Here is a 20,894-nt window from a genome sequence, read left to right as displayed (position 1 = left end):
TGGGTTCTATAGAAGCCCAAACCCCAGCATTATGAAATATACCCATGTAACACACCTGCATTTGTACCCCCTGATTCTATATTATTTTTTAAAAAGAGGGAATACATATACAAGCAAAAATAGACTATAAAGCTGATTACAAAAAAGATTTATAATAAAATTACATAGATCTTCTTGAAATTAAAATATAGTAATTGAAATGAAGAAAAATTCATTGAACTTTGAGGGCATTTATTGCATATAAATTATACATAAAAATTGTTTTAAAAAACTCTAAACTGCCACATAGAATCAAAAATTGAAGTATTTCAGGTTCTGTTTCTTGTCTTTACAATCATGGTATAATCATTGTTTATTTCAAATCCATCATTTAAATGCAATAATATATAGTACTACAGGGGCTGGAGACACATGAGCTGACACCGTGTGTACTGAGAGCCGACTATATAGCAGGATATTCCCTGAATTAGTTTCCATGTGGAGTAAAATGATTATTGAAGAAAAACAATACAAATGTGCTACTTTGAAGCTTACATATATGTATTATTTAAAACTCAACAGTAACCTCAGAAATTGTTTAGAACCTAGTTCAATAAAATATTTTGGGGGATGAATATTTTATCACTGATATTATTTAGAATTGCTGGCTCATGGTGGTAATAAAAAATAGACCAACTTGTAGTCAGCTTTATTATTGTTTTAAAATTCTTTCCAGTGTACCCTCTATTCCCTGCCCTTTGCGGGATAGACTTGTTGTCTCATCACCTGTCCTTGATATTCTACTGCTACTCCTCATCAACAATTGTGGGTTACTGGGACTCCAGAATAATATCACAAAGCCAGAGGCCAGTCTGACTTGCAGAATATTTGAAAACCTCATTATTATTCAAAGAGTATTATTGATTGCCTACCGCAACTGGGGGCCATTCTAGGTGCTAGCAATTTCAGGTGAAACAGTCTCTGATCTCCAGGACTTAAGTTCTGATAATGTATATTGACATCGTGAGTGCAAGCAATAGCATTTTCTCCAACAGTTAAAAGTAGTAGCCTTTTCTAAAAGTTACAGGTTGTCCTCTCTTCCTTCCCCTTTGTTTATCTTTCTCAGTGTCCTCCCAGGTGCACCCCTTTCTCCCAGCACCATAACCAATCACATTTCTTTAAGTTTCAAGTAAGGTCTCAAGTGCAGGGGCATATTATCATCTTAGAAGGGAGAACCAACAAATAGAATCTTTTGCCCAACTTAGATCTATTTGTCCTTCTTATGGACCTGTGACATTCACCTGTCAATCTGCTCTTACAAGCCTCTATCGGATGCAAGGTGCTTCTGAGATTTTTGATACAGGGATGCAGCTTAGAATTGTAAGTGGCCTCCTTGATATTCTGCATCACTAGATAAGGCTTACACAGCAAATACCTATGCTCATCAAAAAAAAGGCTAAGATAAAAGTGCAGGCAAGCAGTTCAGAGGGGATAAAAGGCCCGTTGTGAAAACAATGGGAAGGCTAGTATAGGCCAAGTTAGGTCTCCCACCAACCTCTCTGCTTTATGAGGGCTACCACGCAGCTCATCCCAGTCCCACTGGAGTCTTTTCTTCTTCTAAGCCTATGTAACAATTTCTCACTTAGAACTGTAAAGGTATTTAGAATACATGTCAGGGCCAGAATTTGCAGAGGTCAAGAAGCTTCTTTATGATTAAGTGAATGACCCCAGCAAGGTCAGTATTAGCTTCCCCAAGACTTCTTATCAGACTAGTGGGCCAACCACACTTCCCATTCCTCCCAAAGAAAAGTCAGATAGAAGCTCGGAAGTAGTGCTGGACCTCAATACTAGTGTTCAGAATCTCATGACAATTTTTATATCTTATATGTTCATGATTGCAAAGAGAAGATAATGATTTTTTTTCTGATAATAATGCAGCATATTCCTTTCAGATCAATGTTAGCACATCCCTTGTCAATAAAATTTATATTCCACCTCAACCAATTCCTTTCATAGGCATCAGCTGATTTGAATGGGGTGCCGTATTTTACAATGATGAGGAAGAAGCATTTTTTTTTTTGTTTTGACTTTACATGAGCACTGGTGACTGATTTTTAACACACACACACACACACACACAAAATCTCTGGTGATGAAAATAACCATTAAATATAATTAATGCAATACTATTCCTTTGTATGATGAACTGACTCACTGCTTAGTGTAGTTTTATGTGCTTTGCTTAAAACATTTGAGGCCACAGAAAGGTTGGACATGAAATAAAGTCTTCGGGGTTATTTCATATTCTTTTAAGAGTGTTTCTTCAGCTGCCAGGGAAAGATGTGTGCATGAATTCTCTTACCCATGTCAAGGCCAGTTACAGCTCCGTAAAATCAATTCAGCTGTGGTAGACTGATAAGTGCATGTTTCAAGATGACACAAAGTGATCAAGCCAGGTGAGAACTAGAAGAGCTTTGGGGCTAAATTAAATGCCATTGCCTGATGGGGAAGAGGAGAGGAAGGAAATGCACAGGCCAATTGTTGCTGGGATGATATGATTTTGTAAGCCCTCTATGATCAGTGTTAATCCTGTGTTGTTTTATATATTTTCAAAATGTATACATGATAGTTTGCTAGAAATGGTCACCCAGTGACAGAGGACCTGGCCCTTTCTGGTCACTTGTCCCCTTTCACTGTTTTGAGGACTTCTCTAGGAGGTTCTAATCCAAAGTAAACTTTTACTTTGAAAGCTTTAAAAGTCCTTTTACTCTACGGATGTTATGTGGAAAGGCTTGCTTACTCTCGGCTCCATTGCTCTTAAACCTCTTGGTCTTGCTGGCAAAATTTATATGAATCAGAGATTATTTTTAGGTCTGGGGTTTATATTAGAAATTATTCACTGTCATTCAACAAATATGCACAAAGCACCCACTAGATACCAGGGATACATGGGCAAACTTCCTGTTTCTGAAAATGCTGCCAAGTCTCAGTTCCTGAGCACTTGGCGCCTTTTACTTTGGGCCCTAGGTAGAACCACAGATACAGGTAGTACTGATGGACATCTTCTTGTCATGGCTGAAGTTTTCCGGGGAATGGTTCTTTGAGGAGCTACCTTGGCTGAGGCTCTCTTGGTTGAATCTCTAAGTACAAGAGCATAAGACAAGGCTTCCCGTTGAGTAATATAGCCTAGGGGAAAGAAATGAGAGAAACTTCAAAATCAACAATTTTACAAGGCAAATAAGAAAACAAAACTGCAAATATTTACTTGTGTGTACAAAATTTATTCTACTCTTGTGGTAAGCATGCCCAGATTATATGATCTTTGAAGACTGGAAATGTATTTTTCTTCTTTTGTATTTCTCATTCAATAGGTTAATAAACACTTGGTTGTTGATTAACATGTCAAATTATTTGGAAAGGGACTTGAGCCATGATATCTTCGATATCAAAACTTTCTTCAAACCAGAAAGATATATTTGATCTCTCTCAGTGTTTCTCAACGTGTAGTCTGCAGACCACCAACTGGTGAATCATTGGGCTGAGGCCACATGCTTTTTCAAAATCCTTACTAAAAATGCAGATTTATGACTCTAAAGACCTTCTGAATCAGAAACTCAGAGGGTTAATCTTGGAAATCTGCATTTTAATAAGGTACCTGGTGGATTTTATGTGCACTAAGCATTGAATACTTCTGTTTCTGGATTCATTGGCTTCTATGCAATTTTGCTCTAAAAACAAAGCTACTAGATGATGCTTCTAGTGACACTTCAGACAATCATGGGGACCAGACTGAATCTCAGCTTCTCTGTTTACTATTAAATACTTGCATGACCCTGGTCAAGCTATTTAACTTGTCCATGTTTTAGTTTTCTCTTCTGTAAACTGTAGGTCATAAAGACACCTGCCACATAGAGGTGTTTGAGTGTTAAACACAATACCTGCAAAGTTCTTAGAAGAGCACCTGACACACAGGAAGTCCTCAATAAAAGGTAACTATTGTTATTGTTTTTATTAAATCAATTGCAAAAACCATGCCTTCCTTTTGTGTAAATATAAAAACAACAGCATAAAGTAGATGTGCTAAAGCCAAGTGAGTAGATTTTTGTTTAAAAAGCACTCTAGTGGAGTTAGGAGAACGGTATGATGAAGGGCAGCCAGCAACTGAAAGCATTTCCTGCAAGAAAACGGACTTTACAACAATTATGCCTTTCGGTAAGTTGATGCTTATAATTTGTGAAGGTCTTTCACAACCATTATTTCATTTGTGCTTCATAAAATCTAAAGAGGTTGAAAGAAGAGGAGAGACAGCAGAGGATGGGGCTGAAAATGTATAATCTTTGGAGGTGACAGCTCTGGCTTGAAGTCCTAACAGACATTTATTACCTGTGTGTGATCTTAATCAAGTTACGTAACCTGCCTGAGCTTCCATTTTCTACAGCCATAAAGTGGAGAGAAAATGAGATATTGTATGTAAAGCTCTTAGCACAATGTCTGGAACGTGGTCAGTGAGCAATAAATGTAACTATTATTGTTGTGAATAAACCAAGCCTCTGAGTTTGCACACAGCAAGGAGCTGAGCTGTGCTTTGAGCCTCGCCTGGTTTTCTAAGCCCAGACCCATTGATTTACTTGATTAAGTTCTCACAAATCTCAGAGAGTTAACATTTTATCACAATCCATACTCGAATTTCTTTAAACCCTATTAATTTACCCATAAAACCTTGCTTTCCATTGTCAAGAATAAGCACTTTGAAACTTGGCTAACCAGCTATGTTGATAAAATAGCACGCCAGTAGATGCCATTGTGCTTGAATTATTTATCTGGAAACGACTTCTGGCTACAGCACGAGTTGATTCCTTAGGTGCTTAGTTTGGATCACGTAGTTAAACTTACCAAGCAGCTGTTGGTGCTGAAGGCTGTGAATGTAGCGGGTCTGCAGGGCCTCCCACTGGGGCCTGGAGTTGTAAATCCTCATAATGCTGTAAAAGTAGCGCTGTTGCCCTTGGTTGAGGGCCTGTTGGAACAGAACAGGTGATTTTGATGAGTCTGTGGAGTTCCACAGCATTCAAATTGTGATGTACTCAAAGCAAACTTTTATGGAAATAAGAGGCTTTTCTTGCTAACCATATGTTTTTTTTTTTAATGTGCAACAATTGGAAAATAACAATTGGGGAGTTTCCTCTCTTCATTTGCTTAAACAGTCTTCTGCTAATCTGTATGATGATGAAAATATGTGAGTAAAAAATTCTAGGTAATTGTCTTGAACTGAGGGACAGCTAAGGATTTCCAGGATCTTATAATTTCTTTGATCCTTATTGAGGAAAGTAGGTTGTAATAAGCTACACAGAGCTGAAGTATGCCAGGCCTCTGGACTGGTAGAAAATTTTCCACTGTAAGTTCTCAGTAAGCAAGGGAGATAGATGGATGAGTAATGTGGTAAGGGTTCATTATATCATTAGTAAAAAGGTGCCATGAAAACAAAGAATGTAAACAAGCTCCCTAAGCAGTCAAGGAAGGTTTTCTAAATGAGATGATCATCTTATCTGAGTCTTAGATGAGGAGTTTCCTTAAGGGACTAGAATACTGGTTCTCAAATGGCATGCACAACATCTGGAAACCTGTTAGAAATTCTAACATTTTTTTCTTTTTAGTTCAAAGGGAACAGAGTCTGATTGTGAAAAGACTGTTAGGGGAAGATGATGGAAACCTTTTAACTATGTTGAGTTTAAGGATTAAATATTCTATGAGGAGCCACCAAAGGTCTTTATTTAAGGCAGTGGCTCTCAACAGGGATGATTTTGACCCCAGGGGACATTTGGCAATGCCTGCAAAATTTTTTTATTGTCCTATTTGGTGGGAGGAGGAGGGGGTGCTCCTGGCATTCAGTGAGTAGAGGCCTGGGATGTGCTCAGCATCCTGTAATGCACAGGACAGCTTCCCACGCCTTTCCAGCAAATGATCCAACCTGAAACACCATACTCTTAACTGACCAGATTTGCATTTAAAAAAAAATGGCCCTGCAGTGGAGAATGGGCTTGAGGAAAGAGACCATTGGTAGAGAGACCATTTAGAAGGCTACTTTCTTAAAGGTAGAAAGAAACAAGAAGTGTCAGAATTTCAATTACTATTGCATACCTAATATATCTTAAGTGTTCATTATATACGGTGCTCAGCATTTTGCATTTGCATGTATTTTGCATGCATAATCTCTTAAGTTTCAACAGTCCTATGAGATGAGCAATTGATTGTGTTCACTTTACAGATAGGGAAACAGATAGTGGCATCAACATTTTAGAAAAATTAAGATAAAATAAGTTCACCCTAGGCCAAAAAATTCAAAACGATAACAGAGTTTTCCATTTGGGTTGATAACTATGCAATAAAAACTAAACTTAAGATAATTATATGTAAAGGTAGAGTAAGGTGACTTTTACCTGTTAGACATTTTGTGTGTGCCTGAAATCTGTGAGTTAGTGTTTTGTTTTGTTTTTGTTTTTTTTTTGGCCTTAAACTTAGTATCGAAAATATATCTAGAGTGAAAGTAGCAAAGCCAAGTACTTCATAATTTGAGACACTATTTCAGCTTTAGTTTCTGAAGTGGATGTTTTAAAGGATAACATATTTGAAGAGAATGAATTCCACTCCTGAATAACTAATTTTGCCTTTTAAAATGATTGAGAACAAGATAATATGAAAATTGTAAGCCAATTTCAAGAGCAGGACTCCAAAGTACAATGGGAGTTTCCATAGAAGATAAAAATCTTAAAAGTGATGATTTTATTTTACAAAGCAGAAAATGCCTACCTCTTTTCCTTAGTAAAACCCTGAACTTCCTAAATGAGAAGTAACAGGTAACATTACTAATATTTTTACCTTGTTGTCGATCCTTCCTTGAGGGTTTGGGAGAGAACTGAAATTTTTTTTTTTTTTTTTTTTTTTTTTTGAGACGGAGTCTTGCTCAGTCACCCAGGCTAGAGTGTAGTGGCACGATCTCGGCTCACTGCAACCTCTGCCTCCCGAGTTCACGCCATTCTTCTGCCTCAGCCTCCTGAGTAGCTAGGACTACAGACACCCGCCACGACGCCCGGCTAATTTTTTTTTTTTTTTTTTTTTTTTTTGTATTTTTAGTAGAGACGGGGTTTCACCATGTTAGCCAGGATGGTCTCGATCTCCTGACCTCGTGATCCACCCGCCTCGGCCTCCCAAAGTGCTGGGATTACAGGAGTGAGCCACCGCGCCCGGCCGAGAACTGAAATTTTTACAGCGTATTTATGAGAATGGCTTTAACTAACTTTGACCAAAAGGAACTAACAGCTCTCCAACAGGGAGCCATAGTGTGGCCAATTAGTGAGTTTCCCATCACTGACAGTGGGTCGGCCACGAAGAGGTGACCGTCTACCAGAGCTCCTGAAATGGGACGAGTGTAGGAGGTTACCCAAGTGCTCATTCGTTCACTCATGAATGGCCTTCAACATGCAGCAAGGGCTTATTATGCGGCCAATATTCTTCCTAATGCTAGGTAAACAAAGACAGCAGAAAAAGTCCTCAAACCTTGAAGGAGAGACAGACAGGTCACTCTATCTGTGAAAAAAAAAAAAAAAGCCATACCTTTAGTAAGGAAGTGTCATAGATGGAGGGAGGAACTCGAATAAAAGGAAGTTGTGGAACATTCCAAAGCTTTTGTTGTCTTTTCCAGTTTTGTCCCATCGTTTATCCTATACCTCCGAGAAACAACAAAGCATAGCATAAAATTTCTTTTAGCTCAACCAATTTTGGGGATGTACTTAAGTAAATAAGTAAGCAAGTAAATGAATTTTTTAAAATGTAATTTGTTCTAAGGGATAAGAACATTTGCTCACATTTCCAAGTAATTGGACATCACCAGACTACTTAATTCCACACCTTTTCCTATTCTCACCCTTTATATATGAAACTAATTATTAATTATTTGTGAAGTTAAGGAATAATTCAGAGCCCTTGTCTTTCTAACTGTTTGGAACAGGTGTGTTGTAGAGCATACTATTTTTATAGTAGTAATTTTTTGATAATTTTAAATAATATTGATTTTCATATCTGATTCTAAAAGTAATATATATTGTTTTGGAAGATTTGGAAAAATTTAAAAATTGAAGAAGAAAATAAGATTACTCATACAAGTTGAGCATCCCAAATCTAAAAGCCCAAAATCTGAAAAGCTCCAAATCCAAAACTTTTTTAGTGCCCACAAGATGCTTAAAGGATATGTTCATTGGAGCATATTGGATTTTGGATTTTTGAATTTGGGAGGCTCAACTGGCAAAGATAATGTAAATTTTCCAGAATCAAAAAAAAAAAAAAAATCTGGAATTCAAAACACTTCTGGTCCCAAGCATTTTGGATAAGGCATACTCAACTTGCATCTAACTATCCATAATTATTGTAGCATTTGGTTGATTTCCTTTTATTTATTTATTTATTTATATATTTTTTTGAGACAGAGTCTCACTCTATCATCCAGGCTGGAGCACAGTGGTGCGACTATAGCTCACCGCAGTCTTGAACTCCTGGGCTCAAGCCATCCTCCCACCTCAGCCTCCTGAGTAGCTGGGACTACAGGTACACACCCCACACCCAATTATTTTTTAAATTGTTAGTAGAGATAAGATCTCCCTATGTTCCCTGGGCTGGTCTCAAACTCCTGGGCTCAAGTTATCCTCCACCTCAGGCTCCCAAAGTGCTGGGATTACAGGTATGAGGCACCACTCTGAGCTTCACTTTCCTTTTATTTATTTATTTTTTTTTTCTGTGTACATTGTGTGTAATTTTAGAAAAGGGAGATCATAATTTATACATTTTGTGCACTTTCTCAGATGATTAAATATTCCTTAAAAATATGATTTTTAGTGGCAGTGTAGTATGCCTTTATGTCATTCTCCACTTCTTGCAATTTAGATGTGCAATTTTATAGCATTGTACTATAAAACTATTAAACTTGTCATGTTTCCACTTGCCTGAGAAAGATACAGAATAATAGAGTCACATTTGCTATGATTAAGTCTCCTTTCCTGGTGATTTAGGGTTTAGAGTCTGAAGTGTGTATAATAATATGAATTTAACAATCCAGCAAGAATAGACATATTGGAATAGGTTGCCAAATCACAAAGTGCAAACCCAGAGTATTTTCCCCTCTGCTTACTCCTTTGTCTTTGTTAGCAGTGTGAATTACTGAATGATAGAAAGTAAGACCACAGCAAATCAAGCATAGTAACAATCTGCTAAACATAGATTATTATTCATACCTGCACGTATACTAACTGAAGAAAATAAATTGTAATAGAGGCTGTATGGCCTTTAGAACTAGAAAGACTTGAGTTCCTTTCCTTCTGTAAGCCTCAGCTCTCTCATCCTTAAGACAGCAGTTACAATGCCTACCTCACTGGGTGTTTGATTCACTGAAATCGTGAATATAGAATGCTCTCACTTTATGCCAGTTTCTTCTCTCTCTACCCGACCTTCACGCATGTTCATGCACACAAACACATGCACACTCATAGGTTCACAAACATACACATGCTTAAGGCGTATTGTAATACATGTGGAGACTGATTTGAGTTCACACATCGAAGGTTCCATTCTTCCAGAAGAGAAATTTATTAGGAAAACATTAGTCAACATCTCTGTGTGTACTGTTTCTGCTATATAAATGTATAAATTAAACTATAAATATTTTAGTTAGTACTGCTTTCCTTCAATGTGCACTCCAGAAACCATACCAACCAAGATATACTCCTGTAATATTCTCTGTGATTGACGCCTACGCTCTATCCTGTACTCAAATCATTTCAATATCCCTCCTCCCATTTTCCAGATCTGTAGAACAGAGAATAAATATGCTTCAAGCTGGAAAGATTTCTTCTCTCCTCAAATAGCATAAAGAAATGACTGATGCTCTTTCTTATGGCAACAATTCATGTGTTTTTTTCTGGGGCTACTGCTGAATACATTTATCTTACCTATTCGAGTGGCCTATACCTGATTAAATTTGATTAAAATACTCATGGAATTCAGGGAGAAAAACATCTACAAAATAATATATCTGAAACAAAAAGACAGATTTGCCTAAAAAGAACTTACCCTATACTGTAGTTCCCCCACTTTTAAAAGCTGCCATTCCTATTCAGTGTAGTTTTCTTACGCGGACTCTGTTTATATGCTGGTGGTGGTGGTGGAAGTCTGTTGATAAGCTGATATCCAAGCAACATCATGTGATGAAACAAAGAGCTGGGGAAATCTGGCTGCATGCCTTTCTTCACTTCTGGGTAACATTCAGCTACACAGTTTGATATTTTTTCTTCCACATTTTGTGTCTAATCAAGTGTCATCTTCTAAATCTACCATATCTGTGTTACATGCAGATATCGGGGGTAACATGCATAGAGGCAGAGATTCTAAATATTAAAGGTCAACAAATCCATCAGGGCAATGGGCCATGACATAAATATTTCCAAAATTTGGAGTCAGTAGTCCCCTTCCTCATTGCTGAGGATGATGAAGGAAGAGTTCCTGAATATAGAGGTATGGGCATGAATTTGCCTGTGGTAACCTATGAAATTATTCCATAGTTTAAGCTAAGTTCCTTTTCATTTTGTGGGGGAATAAGATATTCTCCATATTTTATCTTAATTAGAGGCTACATATGATGATAATTAACCTGTGGCATAAGACTAGAGCCCACACTGATCTCATCCTTTCTTCTGTCATAGCATTATTCTACTGGCTTCCTTTCTTTCTCAAGTGTCCTCCTTCTGAATGCCAGCTTATCTGCAAAGATGAAGAGTTCCTAAAGAAAAGGGAAGAAGAAATATCAAAAGAAAATACATTCAAAATTCTTAGGAGACAAAGGGGAAGAAAAAAGCAGGGAGATGAGAGTGATGAATCATATGCCTTAAAGAAGAAAGGCCTCAACAGATGCAAAAGTCTTGCATTTTTTCCCCAATAATTTGAATGCAGACCTCCTGGGAAATAAGCACAGCACAAACATGTGTCTTTAAATGCCAGTAAATAACATAAAATCTTTCACTGGATCTGAGAGGTTGATGATTCTTTACCAAGAGATAAAGAACAGTGGTGTGCAGAGTTGACATTGTCAATCGAGTCTTCCTCAAACGTTTTTCCAGGATATGATGAAATTCATTCTGGGTGCACTGCATCTGCTGATGTTGCACACACATGCTGAAATTCCTACCAGCTTGAATTGGACCCTACTCAATCAGGAGAACAGTAACAGATCTGTGTTTGACAGAGGGCATTTAATGTAAGGAATCTGTTATGAAAATATAGAAATCGGTTAGAGGAGTAAAACAAGAAGGGTTAGGTTATCCAAGGACTGGCAATTGCACTAAACTGTGATTGCACATAGAGCTGGAGGACAATAGGGAAAATGATTTTACCCACAGCCCATGGACACTGTGCCATAGAGGCTGCTTCCTTTGGAGAACTGCTGCCTGAGCAGCGCCTCAGGAACCTGTGCTCACCAGGCACCCTTGCTTCTATGTTCTTGCCCAAACTGCTAATCTTGCTGTTGCTGTCACCACTGTTGCTGTCCATGTGGCTGCTGCTGCTGGCACTGCCACAGGTGCAAACAGAAAGTATTTTTTAAAAATGGCTTCTTCCCTCCAGCCTTCATGTCCTGCCCTCCATTGGATGCCAGCTAGCAAGGGATTTTGGGAAATGTATTTTGCAGTCTTCCTACTCCTCTGATAAACAGAAGGGTATAGAAGAATCAACATGAGGCTGACAGATGGTGGACACTCTCTAACACAAACACAAATCTAAGAGGTACCTTTGGGACCTATGAAGTCAGGCAGGAGGCTGAAGGACTTAGACATACAGTCAATGTTTACCTAACATCACTGAAAGTTGTCAATTTATAAGAAAAGAGGAAATAAGATAAAACTAGCTATGTAGATGGTATCAAAGAATGAGATCTAAATTTGTAGACATATTTTAAAATATTAAGAATGAGGGAGTAATGCATATCCTAAGTTTGGGACAAAAAATGTTTTCCCAAAGACTAGTTTAACATTTCAAAAAGAATTTAAACTGATTACAAAAAAAAATGGAATAGAAACTCCCATAATCTAATTACTATAGGGAATACAATGTCAACTATTAGTAGAAAAGTTGTACTATTTCACAGTTAAAATATTGGTACAGCAATGAGACTCACTGCTTAAGACATTGGCTGTTTAGAAGGTGGGTGATAAAGTGTTTTCATGGAATATCAGGGTAAATGTGACCTCATGAGTGATACCAAGTGAGGAAGAGGGACTCCTGATTGGAATCCAAGATGAAGTTAAACTCTAATTCAAAGAAACCCACCTGCTAGAGGGAGAGTGCCACTGTACATCATGGAGGTACACACTTTCCCGAAAAACTATGAACCCGGAAGGAAATGCTCTGCTCACATCCTTTTGCCAGGGTCCTCTTAGCTGCAGAGATGTCCATGAGGATGTCTCTGCCAGGCACAGACATGTCGCTTGACTATCCAAGCCCTCAGAGGACCTCCATGCTCCTTAAGGAAGAGAAGGCAGTGTCCCTCTCCCCACTCTACTGCTGTTTATCCCCTGGACTCTACTTAGTCTTCTAGAGTCTTGGTTGAATTTCATTTCCCATTGAGCTACGTAGTCCCTTGAGCTCAAATTTTTTGGTGGGGGAGGGGGAGTTAGTTATTCCTTATTATCTTGTTTTTTCTTTGACCTCTTCATAGAAAACCCCTACTTTTCTGAGATTCCAAAACAAAAGCTGTCACGTACACCAAACCTATAGGAGCCACTGGTCACAAAAATAGGGATATTTAGAGTCAGTCTTAGTTTGGATTATAAGAACCACTTTTAGTGAGTGAAAACTACTTGGGACACTTAGAAGCAGTGATTATTGGCAAAAGAAAAACTGGATGTGGTCAGATACGTGCTAAGACTTTGGAAAAACAGATTTCAAACAATTCGGGAAAATAGTCTAAAGTGGATTTGAGAAGGGAATATCCAGAGATTTAGTTTCAACCCTATAATCTCAAATAAAATCTATAGAAGAAAGAGATAAGATATCAAAAGAAACTAGAGTAAGTCCACTGGGAACTCACAGAGATTTCTAGACTCGAGGTCAGGTTATTTTTAAAGATCATAATTTACCAAAAAAGATTTTTCATTAGGGACTAGCAATGGTTCTCTAAAACAGATCCTAATAAGCACAACTGTTAAGTAGGAGAGTCAGTACTCAAATCCATGATTTTCTGAAATCTATGATTTCTTCCCTTGATCTCTGGAATGAAAAGGGAATTCAAGCAGCCCACACTGTGCTATAATAGAACATTATCCCTTTTATTCAGTCATTACCTACAGACGAAATTCATGCATCACAATTCTTTCTGTCCTTGGGTATGTTCCATTCCCACCTGGAATACTGCTTGGCTGAATAAGGGGAGGCTTCAGTTTCACAAAGACATATGGTCATAACTCTGGAGCAGGATATTAGTCTCACTACGCCGAGTCATGGACCTTCTAATAAAACTCCTGGAAAGTCTTCATGCAAATAGGCATCCAGTGAGCCAGTCCAGTCATCCCTTGAATATACCCAGTCATATTCAAATTCATAGTGAATATTGAAGTGTTTTTTTAGGTCCTTGGCTATAAAAACATTCTCCAAGTGTATTCTGATTTTTTAAAAAGTGAATTGGATAATATATACCATGCAGCACTCCACAATGGATTATCAATGCAACTTTGTAAATATTTAAAAGATCAATACTGATTCCCGGGTAAGATGGCTGAATAGGAACAGCTCCAATCTACAGCTCCCAGCCAGACCAATGCAGAAGAGGGGTGATTTCTGCATTTCCAACTGAGGTACCTGGTTCATCTCACTGGGACTGGTTAGACAGTGGGTGCAGCCCACAAAGGGTGAGCAGAAGAAGGGTGGGGCGTCGCCTCACCCAGGAAGTGTGAGGGGTCAGGGAACTCCTTCCCCTAGCCAAGGGAAGCCATGAGAAACCGTGCCATGAGGGACTGCGCTATCCAGCTCTGATATTACACTTTTCCCATGGTCTTTGCAACCCTCAGACCAGGAGATTCCCTCAGGTGCTTACACCACAAGGGCCCTGGTTTCAAACACAAAACTGGGGGGCATTTGGGCAGAAACAAAGCTAGCTGCAGGAGTTTCTTTTCATATCCCAGTGGTGCCTGGAACGCCAGCGAGACAGAACTATTCACTCCCCTGGAAAGGGGGCTAAAGCTAGGGAGCCAAGTGGTCTTGCTCAGTGGTTACCACCCCCATGGAGGCCAGCAAGCTAAGATCCATGGCTTGAAATTCTTGCTGCCAGCACAGCAGTCTGAAGTTGACCTCGGAAGCTCGAGCTTGGTGGGGGGAGGGGCATCCACCATTACTGAGGCTTGAGTAGGCGGTTTTCCACTCACAGTGTAAACAAAGCTGCCTGGAAGTTCGGACTGGGCAGAGCAAACTGCAGCGCCACAAAGCTGCTGTAGCCAGACTGCCTCTCTAGATTCCTCCTCTCTGGGCAGGGTATCTCTGAAGGAAAAGCAGCAGCCCCAGTCAGAGGCTTATAGATAAAACTCCCATCTCCCTGGGACAGAGCACCTGGGAGAAGGGGCAGCTGTGAGCACAGCTTCAGCAGACTTAAATGTTCCTGCCTGCTGGCTCTGAAGAGAGCAGTGGATCTCCCAGCACAGTGCTCCAGCTCTGCTAAGGGACAGACTGCATCCTCAAGTGGGTCCCTGACCCCTGTGCCTCCTGACTGGAAGACACTTCCCAGCAGGGGTCAACAGACACCTCATACAGGAGAGCTCTAGCTGGCATCTGGAGGGTGCCCCTCTGGGATGAAGCTTCCAGAGGAAGGAACAGGCAGCAATCTTTGCTGTTCTGCAGGCTTCACTGGTGATACCCAGGTAAACAGGATCTGGAGTGGATCCCCAGCAAACTCCAGCAGACCTGTAGAAGAGGGCCCTGACTGTTAGAAGGAAAACTAACAATCAGAAAGCAATAGCATCAACATCAACAAAAAGGACGACCACGCAAAAACTCCATCCGTAGGTCACCAACAGCAAAGATCAAAGGTAGATAAATCCATGAAGATGAGGAAAAACTAGTGCAAAAAGGCTGAAAATTCCAAAAACCAGAATACCTCTTCTCCTCCAAAGGATCACAACTCCTCGCCATCAAGGGAACAAAACTGGATGGAGAATGAGTGTGACAAATTGACAAAAGTAGGCTTCAGAAGGGGGGTAATAACAAACTCCTTCGAACTAAAGGAGCATGTTCTAACCCAGTGCATGGAAGCTAAGAACCTTGAAAAAAGGTTACAGGAATTGCTAACTAGAATAACCAGTTTAGAGAAGAACATAAATGACCTGATGGAGCTGAAAAACACAGCATGAGAACCTTGTGAAGCGTACACAAGTATCAATAGCTGAATAGATCAAGCAGAAGAAAGGATATCAGAGATTGGAGATCAACTTAATGAAGTAAAGGGTGAAGACAAGATTAGAGAAAAAAGAATGAAAAGGAACGAACAAAGCCTCCAAGAAATATGGGACTATGTGAAAAGACCAAACCTATGTTTGATTGGTGTACCTGAAAGTGATGGGGAGAATAGAACCAAGGTGGAAAATGCACTTCAGGGTATTATCCAGGAGAACTTCCCCAACCTAGCAAGACAAGCCAGCATTCAAATTCAGGAAATACAGAGAACATCACAAAGATACTCCTTGAGAGGAGCAACCCCAAGACACATAATCATCAGATTCACCAAGGTTGAAATGAAGGAAAAAATGTTAAGGGCATTCAGAGAGAAAGGTCTGATTACCCACAAAGGGAAGCCCATCAGACTAACAGTGGATCTCTCTGCAGAAACCCTACAAGCCAGAAGAGAGTGGGGGCCAATATTCAATATTCTTAAATAAAAGAATTTTCAACCCAGAATTTCATATCCAGCCAAACTAAGCTTCGTAAGTGAAGGAGAAATAAAATCCTTTACAGACAAGCAAATGCTGAGGGACTTTTGTCATCACCAGGCCTGCCTTACAAGAGCTCCTGAAGAAAGCACCAAATATGGAAAGGAAAAACCAGTACCAGCCACTGCAAAAACAAACCAAAATGTAAAGGTCATTGACACTATGAAGAAACTGCATCAACTAATGGGAAAAATAACCATCTAGCATCATAATGACAGGATCAAGTTCACACATAGCAATAGTAACCTTAAATGTAAATGGGCTAAGTGACCCAATTAAAAGGCATAGACTGGCAAATTGGATAAAGAGTCAATACCCATCAGTGTGCTGTATTCAGGAGACCCATCTCACATGCAAAGACACTTATTGGCTCAAAATAAAGGGATGGAGGAAGATTTACCAAGCAAATTGAAAACAAAACAAAAAAAAGCAGGGGTTGCAAACCTAGTCTCTGATAAAACAGACTTTAAACCAATAAAGATCAAAAAAGACAAAGAAGGGCACTACCTAATGGTAAAGGGATTAATGGAACAAGAAGAACTAACTATCCTAAATATATATGCACCCAATACAGGAGCACCCAGATTCATAAAGCAAGTTCTTAGAGACCTACAAATAGACTTAGACTCCCACACAATAATAGTGGGAGATTTTAACACCCCACTGTCAATATTAGACAGATCAACGAGACAGAAAATTAACAAGGATATTCAGGACTTGAACTCAGCTCTGCACCAAGTGGATCTAATAGACATCTACAGAACTCTCCACCCCAAATCAACAGAATCTACATTCTTCTCAGCACCACGTAGCACTTATTTTCAAATCAACCACATAATTGGAAGTAAAACACTACTCAGCAAATGCAAAAGAAGGGAAATCATAAGAAACCATCTCTCAGACCACAGTGCAAACAAATTAGAACTCAGAATTAAGAACAAAACCGCACAACTACATGGAAACTGAACAACCTGCTCCTGAAAGACTACTGGGTTAAGGCAGAAATAAATAAGTTATTTGAAACCAAAATGAGAACAAAGACGCAATGTACCAGAATCTCTGGGACACAGCTAAAGTAGTGTTTAGAGGGACATTTATAGCACTAAATGCCCACAGGAGAAAGTGGAAAAGATCTAAAATTGACACCCTAACATCATAATTAAAAGAACTAGAGGAGCAAGAGCAAACAAATTCAAAAGCTAGCAGAAGACAAAAGATAATTAAGATCAGAGCAGAACTGAAGGAAAGAGAGACACGAAAAACCCTTCAAAAAAATCAATGAATCCAGGAGGTGGTTTTTTGAAAAGATTAACAAAATAGATAGACCACTAGCCAGACTAATAAAGAAGAAAGGAGAGAAGAATCAAATAGACACAATAAAAAATGATAAAGGGGATATGACCACTGATCCCACAGAAATACAAACTACCATCAGATAATACTATAAACACTTCCATGCAAATAAACTAGAAAATCTAGAAGAAATGGATAAATTCCTGGTCACATACACCATCCTAAGACTAAACCAGGAAGGAGTAGAATCCCTGAATCACCAATAACAAGTTCAAAAAAGGTTCAAAAAAAGCCCAGGACCAGGCAGATTCACAGCCGAATTCTACCAGAGGTACAAAGAGGAGCTGGTACGATTCCTTCTGAAACTATTCCAAACAATAGAAAAAGAGGGAATCCTCCCTAGCTCATTTTATAAGGCCAGCATCATCTCAATACCAAAACCAGGCAGAGACACAACAAAAAAAGAAAATTTCAGGCCTATATCCCTGATGAACATTGATGCGAAAATCCTCAATAAAATACTGGCAAACCAAATCCAGCAGCACATCAAAAAGCTTATCCACCACGATCAAGTTGGCTTCATCCCTGGGATGCAAGGCTGGTTCAACATATGCAAATCAATAAATGTAATCCATCACATAAACAGAACCAATGACAAAAACCACATGATTATCTCAATAGATACAGAAAAGGCCTTTGATAAAATTCAACACTCCTTCATGCTAAAAACTCTCAATAAACTAGGTATCGATGGAACGTATCTCAAAATAATAAAAGCCATTTACGGCAAACACACAGCCAATATCATACTTAATAAGCAAAAGCTGGAAGCGTTCCCTTTGAAAACCAGCACAAGACCAGGATGCCCTCTCTCATCACTCCTATCCAACATAGTATTGGAAGTTCTAGCCAGGGCAATCAAGCAAGGGAAAGAAATAAAGGTATTCAAATAGGAAGAGAGGAAGTCAAATTATCTCTGTTTGCAGATGATATGATTGTATATTTAAAAAACCCCATCATCTCAGCCCAAAAACTCCTTAAGCTGATAAGCAACTTCAGCCAAAGTCTCACGATACAAAATCAATGTGCAAAAATCACAAGCATTCCTATACACCAATAATAGATAAACAGAGAGCCAAATCATGAGAAAACTCCCATTCACAATTGCTACAAAGAGAATAAAATACCTGGGAATCCAACTTACAAGGGATGTGAAGGACCTCTTCAAGGAGAACTACAAACCACTGCTCAAGGAAATAAGAGAGGACACAAACAAATGGAAAAACATTCCATGCTCATGGATAGGAAGAATCAGTGCTGTGAAAATGGCCATACTGCCCAAAGTAATTTATAGATTCAGTGCTATCCCCATCAAGCCACCATTGACTTTCTTCACAGAATTAGAAAAAACTACTTTAAATTTCATATGGAACCAAAAAAGAACCCATATAGCCAAGACAATCCTAAGCAAAAAGAACAAAGCTGTAGGCATCATGCTATGTGACTTCAAACTATACTATGAGGCTACAGTAAGCAAAACAGCATGGTACTGGTACTAAAACAGATATACAGACCAATGGAACAGAATGATAGCCTCAGAAATAACACCACACATCTGCAACTACCTGATCTTTGACAAACCTGACAAAAACAAGCAATGGGGAAAGGATTCCCTATTTAATCAATGGTGTTGGGAAAACTGGCTAGCCATATGCAGAAAACTGAAATTGGACCCCTTCCTTACAAAAATTAACTCAAGATGGATTAAAGATTTAAACATAAGACCTAAAACCATAAAAACCCTGCAAGAAAACCTAGGAAATACCATTCAGGACATAGGCACTGACAAAGACTTCATGACTAAAACACCAAAAGCAATTCCAACAAAAGCCAAAGTTGACAAATGGGATCTAAGTAAACTAAAGAGCTTTTGCACAGCAAAAGAAACTATCATCAGAGTGAACAGGCAACCTACAGAATGGGAGAAAATTTTTGCAATGTATCCATCTGACAAATGGCTAATATCAAGAATCTACAAGGGACTTAAACAAATTTACAAGAAAAAGCAAACAACCCCATCAAAGAGTGGGTGAAGGATATGAACAGACACTTTTCAAAAGAAGGCGTTTATGCGGCCAACAAACATATGAAAAAAAGCTCATCATCACTGGTCGTTAGAGAAATGCAAATCAAAACCACAATGAGATACCATCTCATACCAGTTAGATGGCAATTATTAAAGTCAGGAAACAACAGATTCTGGAGAGGATGTGGAGAAACAGGAATGCTTTTATACTGTTGGTGGGAGTGTAAATTAGTTCAACCATTGCGGAAGACAGTGTGGCAATTCCTCAAGGATCTAGAACTAGAAATACCATTTGACCCAGCAATCCCATTACTGGGTATATACCCAAAAGACTATATATCATTCTACTATAAAAACACATGCTCATGTATGTTTATTGCAGCACTATTCACAATAGCAAAGACTTGGAACCAACTCAAATGCCCATCAATGTTAGATTGGATAAAGTAAATGTGGCACATATGGAATACTATGCAGCCATTAGAAAGAATGAGTTCGTGTCCTTTGCAGGGACATGGATGAAGCTGGAAACCATCATTCTCAACAAACTAACACGGGAACAGAAAACCAAACACCACACATTCTCACTCATAAGTGGGAGTTGAACAATGAGAACACATGGACACAGGGAGGGGAACATCACACACCGGGGCCTTTCAGGGGGTAGGGGGCAAGGGGAGGGATAGCATTAGGAGAAATACTTAATGTAGATGACGGGTTGATGGGTGCAGCAAACCACCATGGCACATGTATACCTATGTAACAAACCTACACGTTCTGCACTTGTATCCCAGAACTTAAAGTATAATAATAATAAAAATAAAGATTAATACTAAAAACTATGTTTTCACAGAGTGTCATTTCCTTTTGTTGTTACTGTTGTTAATAAGGATAGGGTTCTGAGACTTTTAGATGTAGATCTGGTGTTTCAGCATTTGACAAATTGCCTTGTGAAATCCTCATGTACAGATAAGTGCAGTTTGAAACTTGTTAAAATTTTATACAAAGGGGTAATGACTAATGGATCAGTGACAATTTGGATATGTTTTTGGTGGCATGCCCTGATCTATTCCATCATTTTATCAAGGACTTGAATGAAAACACAGTAGGCAAGCCTATTGAATTTTCAGATGACAGAGATCTAAATTGGATGGAAAACACTGTGGGTGACAGGATCGGGATATAAAAAGACCTTGACAGGTTAAAGTGTTGGGCTGCATTTAATAGGATGAAATATAATAACAATAAAAACAAGAATCTGCATCAGAGTTTCATTGCTAGTTAGATGAATACAGAAAGGGAATGTAGGTTTTAGGGGCTGTTCAGGCACAAAGGAAGTGAATGCAGAATGACTTAATGTGGCTGCTAGAGGGATTCACAGGCTTCATCAACAGAAATATAGTTTCTAAAACAAGGGAGAGGCTGGGATGGCCCTGATGTGCCTTGTGCTGCAGTGCAGTGCCCACATGAGGGACACAGGGAAGCTGGGATGTATAGACAAAATAAAGGTGCCATGCTATAGGATGTGCTGG

General features: G+C 39.0%; 1 protein-coding gene and 1 long non-coding RNA gene across 3 annotated transcripts; one reads left to right on the top strand and one right to left on the bottom strand.

Annotated features, from left to right (window-relative positions):
* Nucleotides 1-214: 214 nt before the first annotated feature.
* On the bottom strand, nt 215-10,181 carry FAM216B (family with sequence similarity 216 member B). 2 transcript variants are annotated; one of them, XM_016925259.4, is made up of 4 exons: nt 10,093-10,181; nt 7,588-7,694; nt 4,873-4,993; nt 215-3,165 (listed from the first exon to the last, which is right to left on the bottom strand). In XM_016925259.4, the coding sequence occupies exons 2-4, from the start codon at nt 7,684-7,686 to the stop codon at nt 2,966-2,968; spliced, it is 420 nt and encodes a 139-aa protein (XP_016780748.1). In that variant the 5' UTR covers nt 7,687-7,694; nt 10,093-10,181; the 3' UTR covers nt 215-2,965. The 2 variants fall into 2 exon arrangements, with proteins under 2 accessions (XP_016780748.1, XP_024204302.1); XM_024348534.3 differs by having other exon boundaries at nt 7,588-7,700; nt 10,093-10,173.
* LOC134808124 (uncharacterized) lies at nt 3,148-11,034 on the top strand. Its single transcript, XR_010150447.1, has 3 exons — nt 3,148-3,968; nt 8,457-8,574; nt 10,722-11,034. It is a non-coding gene; the product is annotated as an uncharacterized LOC134808124 (long non-coding RNA).
* The last annotated feature ends 9,860 nt before the right edge of the window (nt 11,035-20,894 follow it).

Source organism: Pan troglodytes, chromosome 14, assembly GCF_028858775.2.
Source record: "Pan troglodytes isolate AG18354 chromosome 14, NHGRI_mPanTro3-v2.0_pri, whole genome shotgun sequence".
NCBI lineage: Eukaryota > Metazoa > Chordata > Mammalia > Primates > Hominidae > Pan > Pan troglodytes.
The sequence above is the reverse complement of the archived record's forward strand: the minus strand, read 5'-3'. Positions and strand labels throughout refer to the sequence as shown.

Coding starts and splice junctions, on each gene's coding strand:
- FAM216B (XM_016925259.4), bottom strand. CDS start 7,686: ATGGGACAAAACTGGAAAAGACAACAAAAGCTTTGGAATGTTCCACAA. Junction 4,994..7,587: donor ATGACACTTCCTTACTAAAG/GTATGGCTTTTT, acceptor CTGTTCCAACAG/GCCCTCAACCAAGGGCAACA. Junction 3,166..4,872: donor TCAGCACCAACAGCTGCTTG/GTAAGTTTAACT, acceptor TCTTTCCCCTAG/GCTATATTACTCAACGGGAA.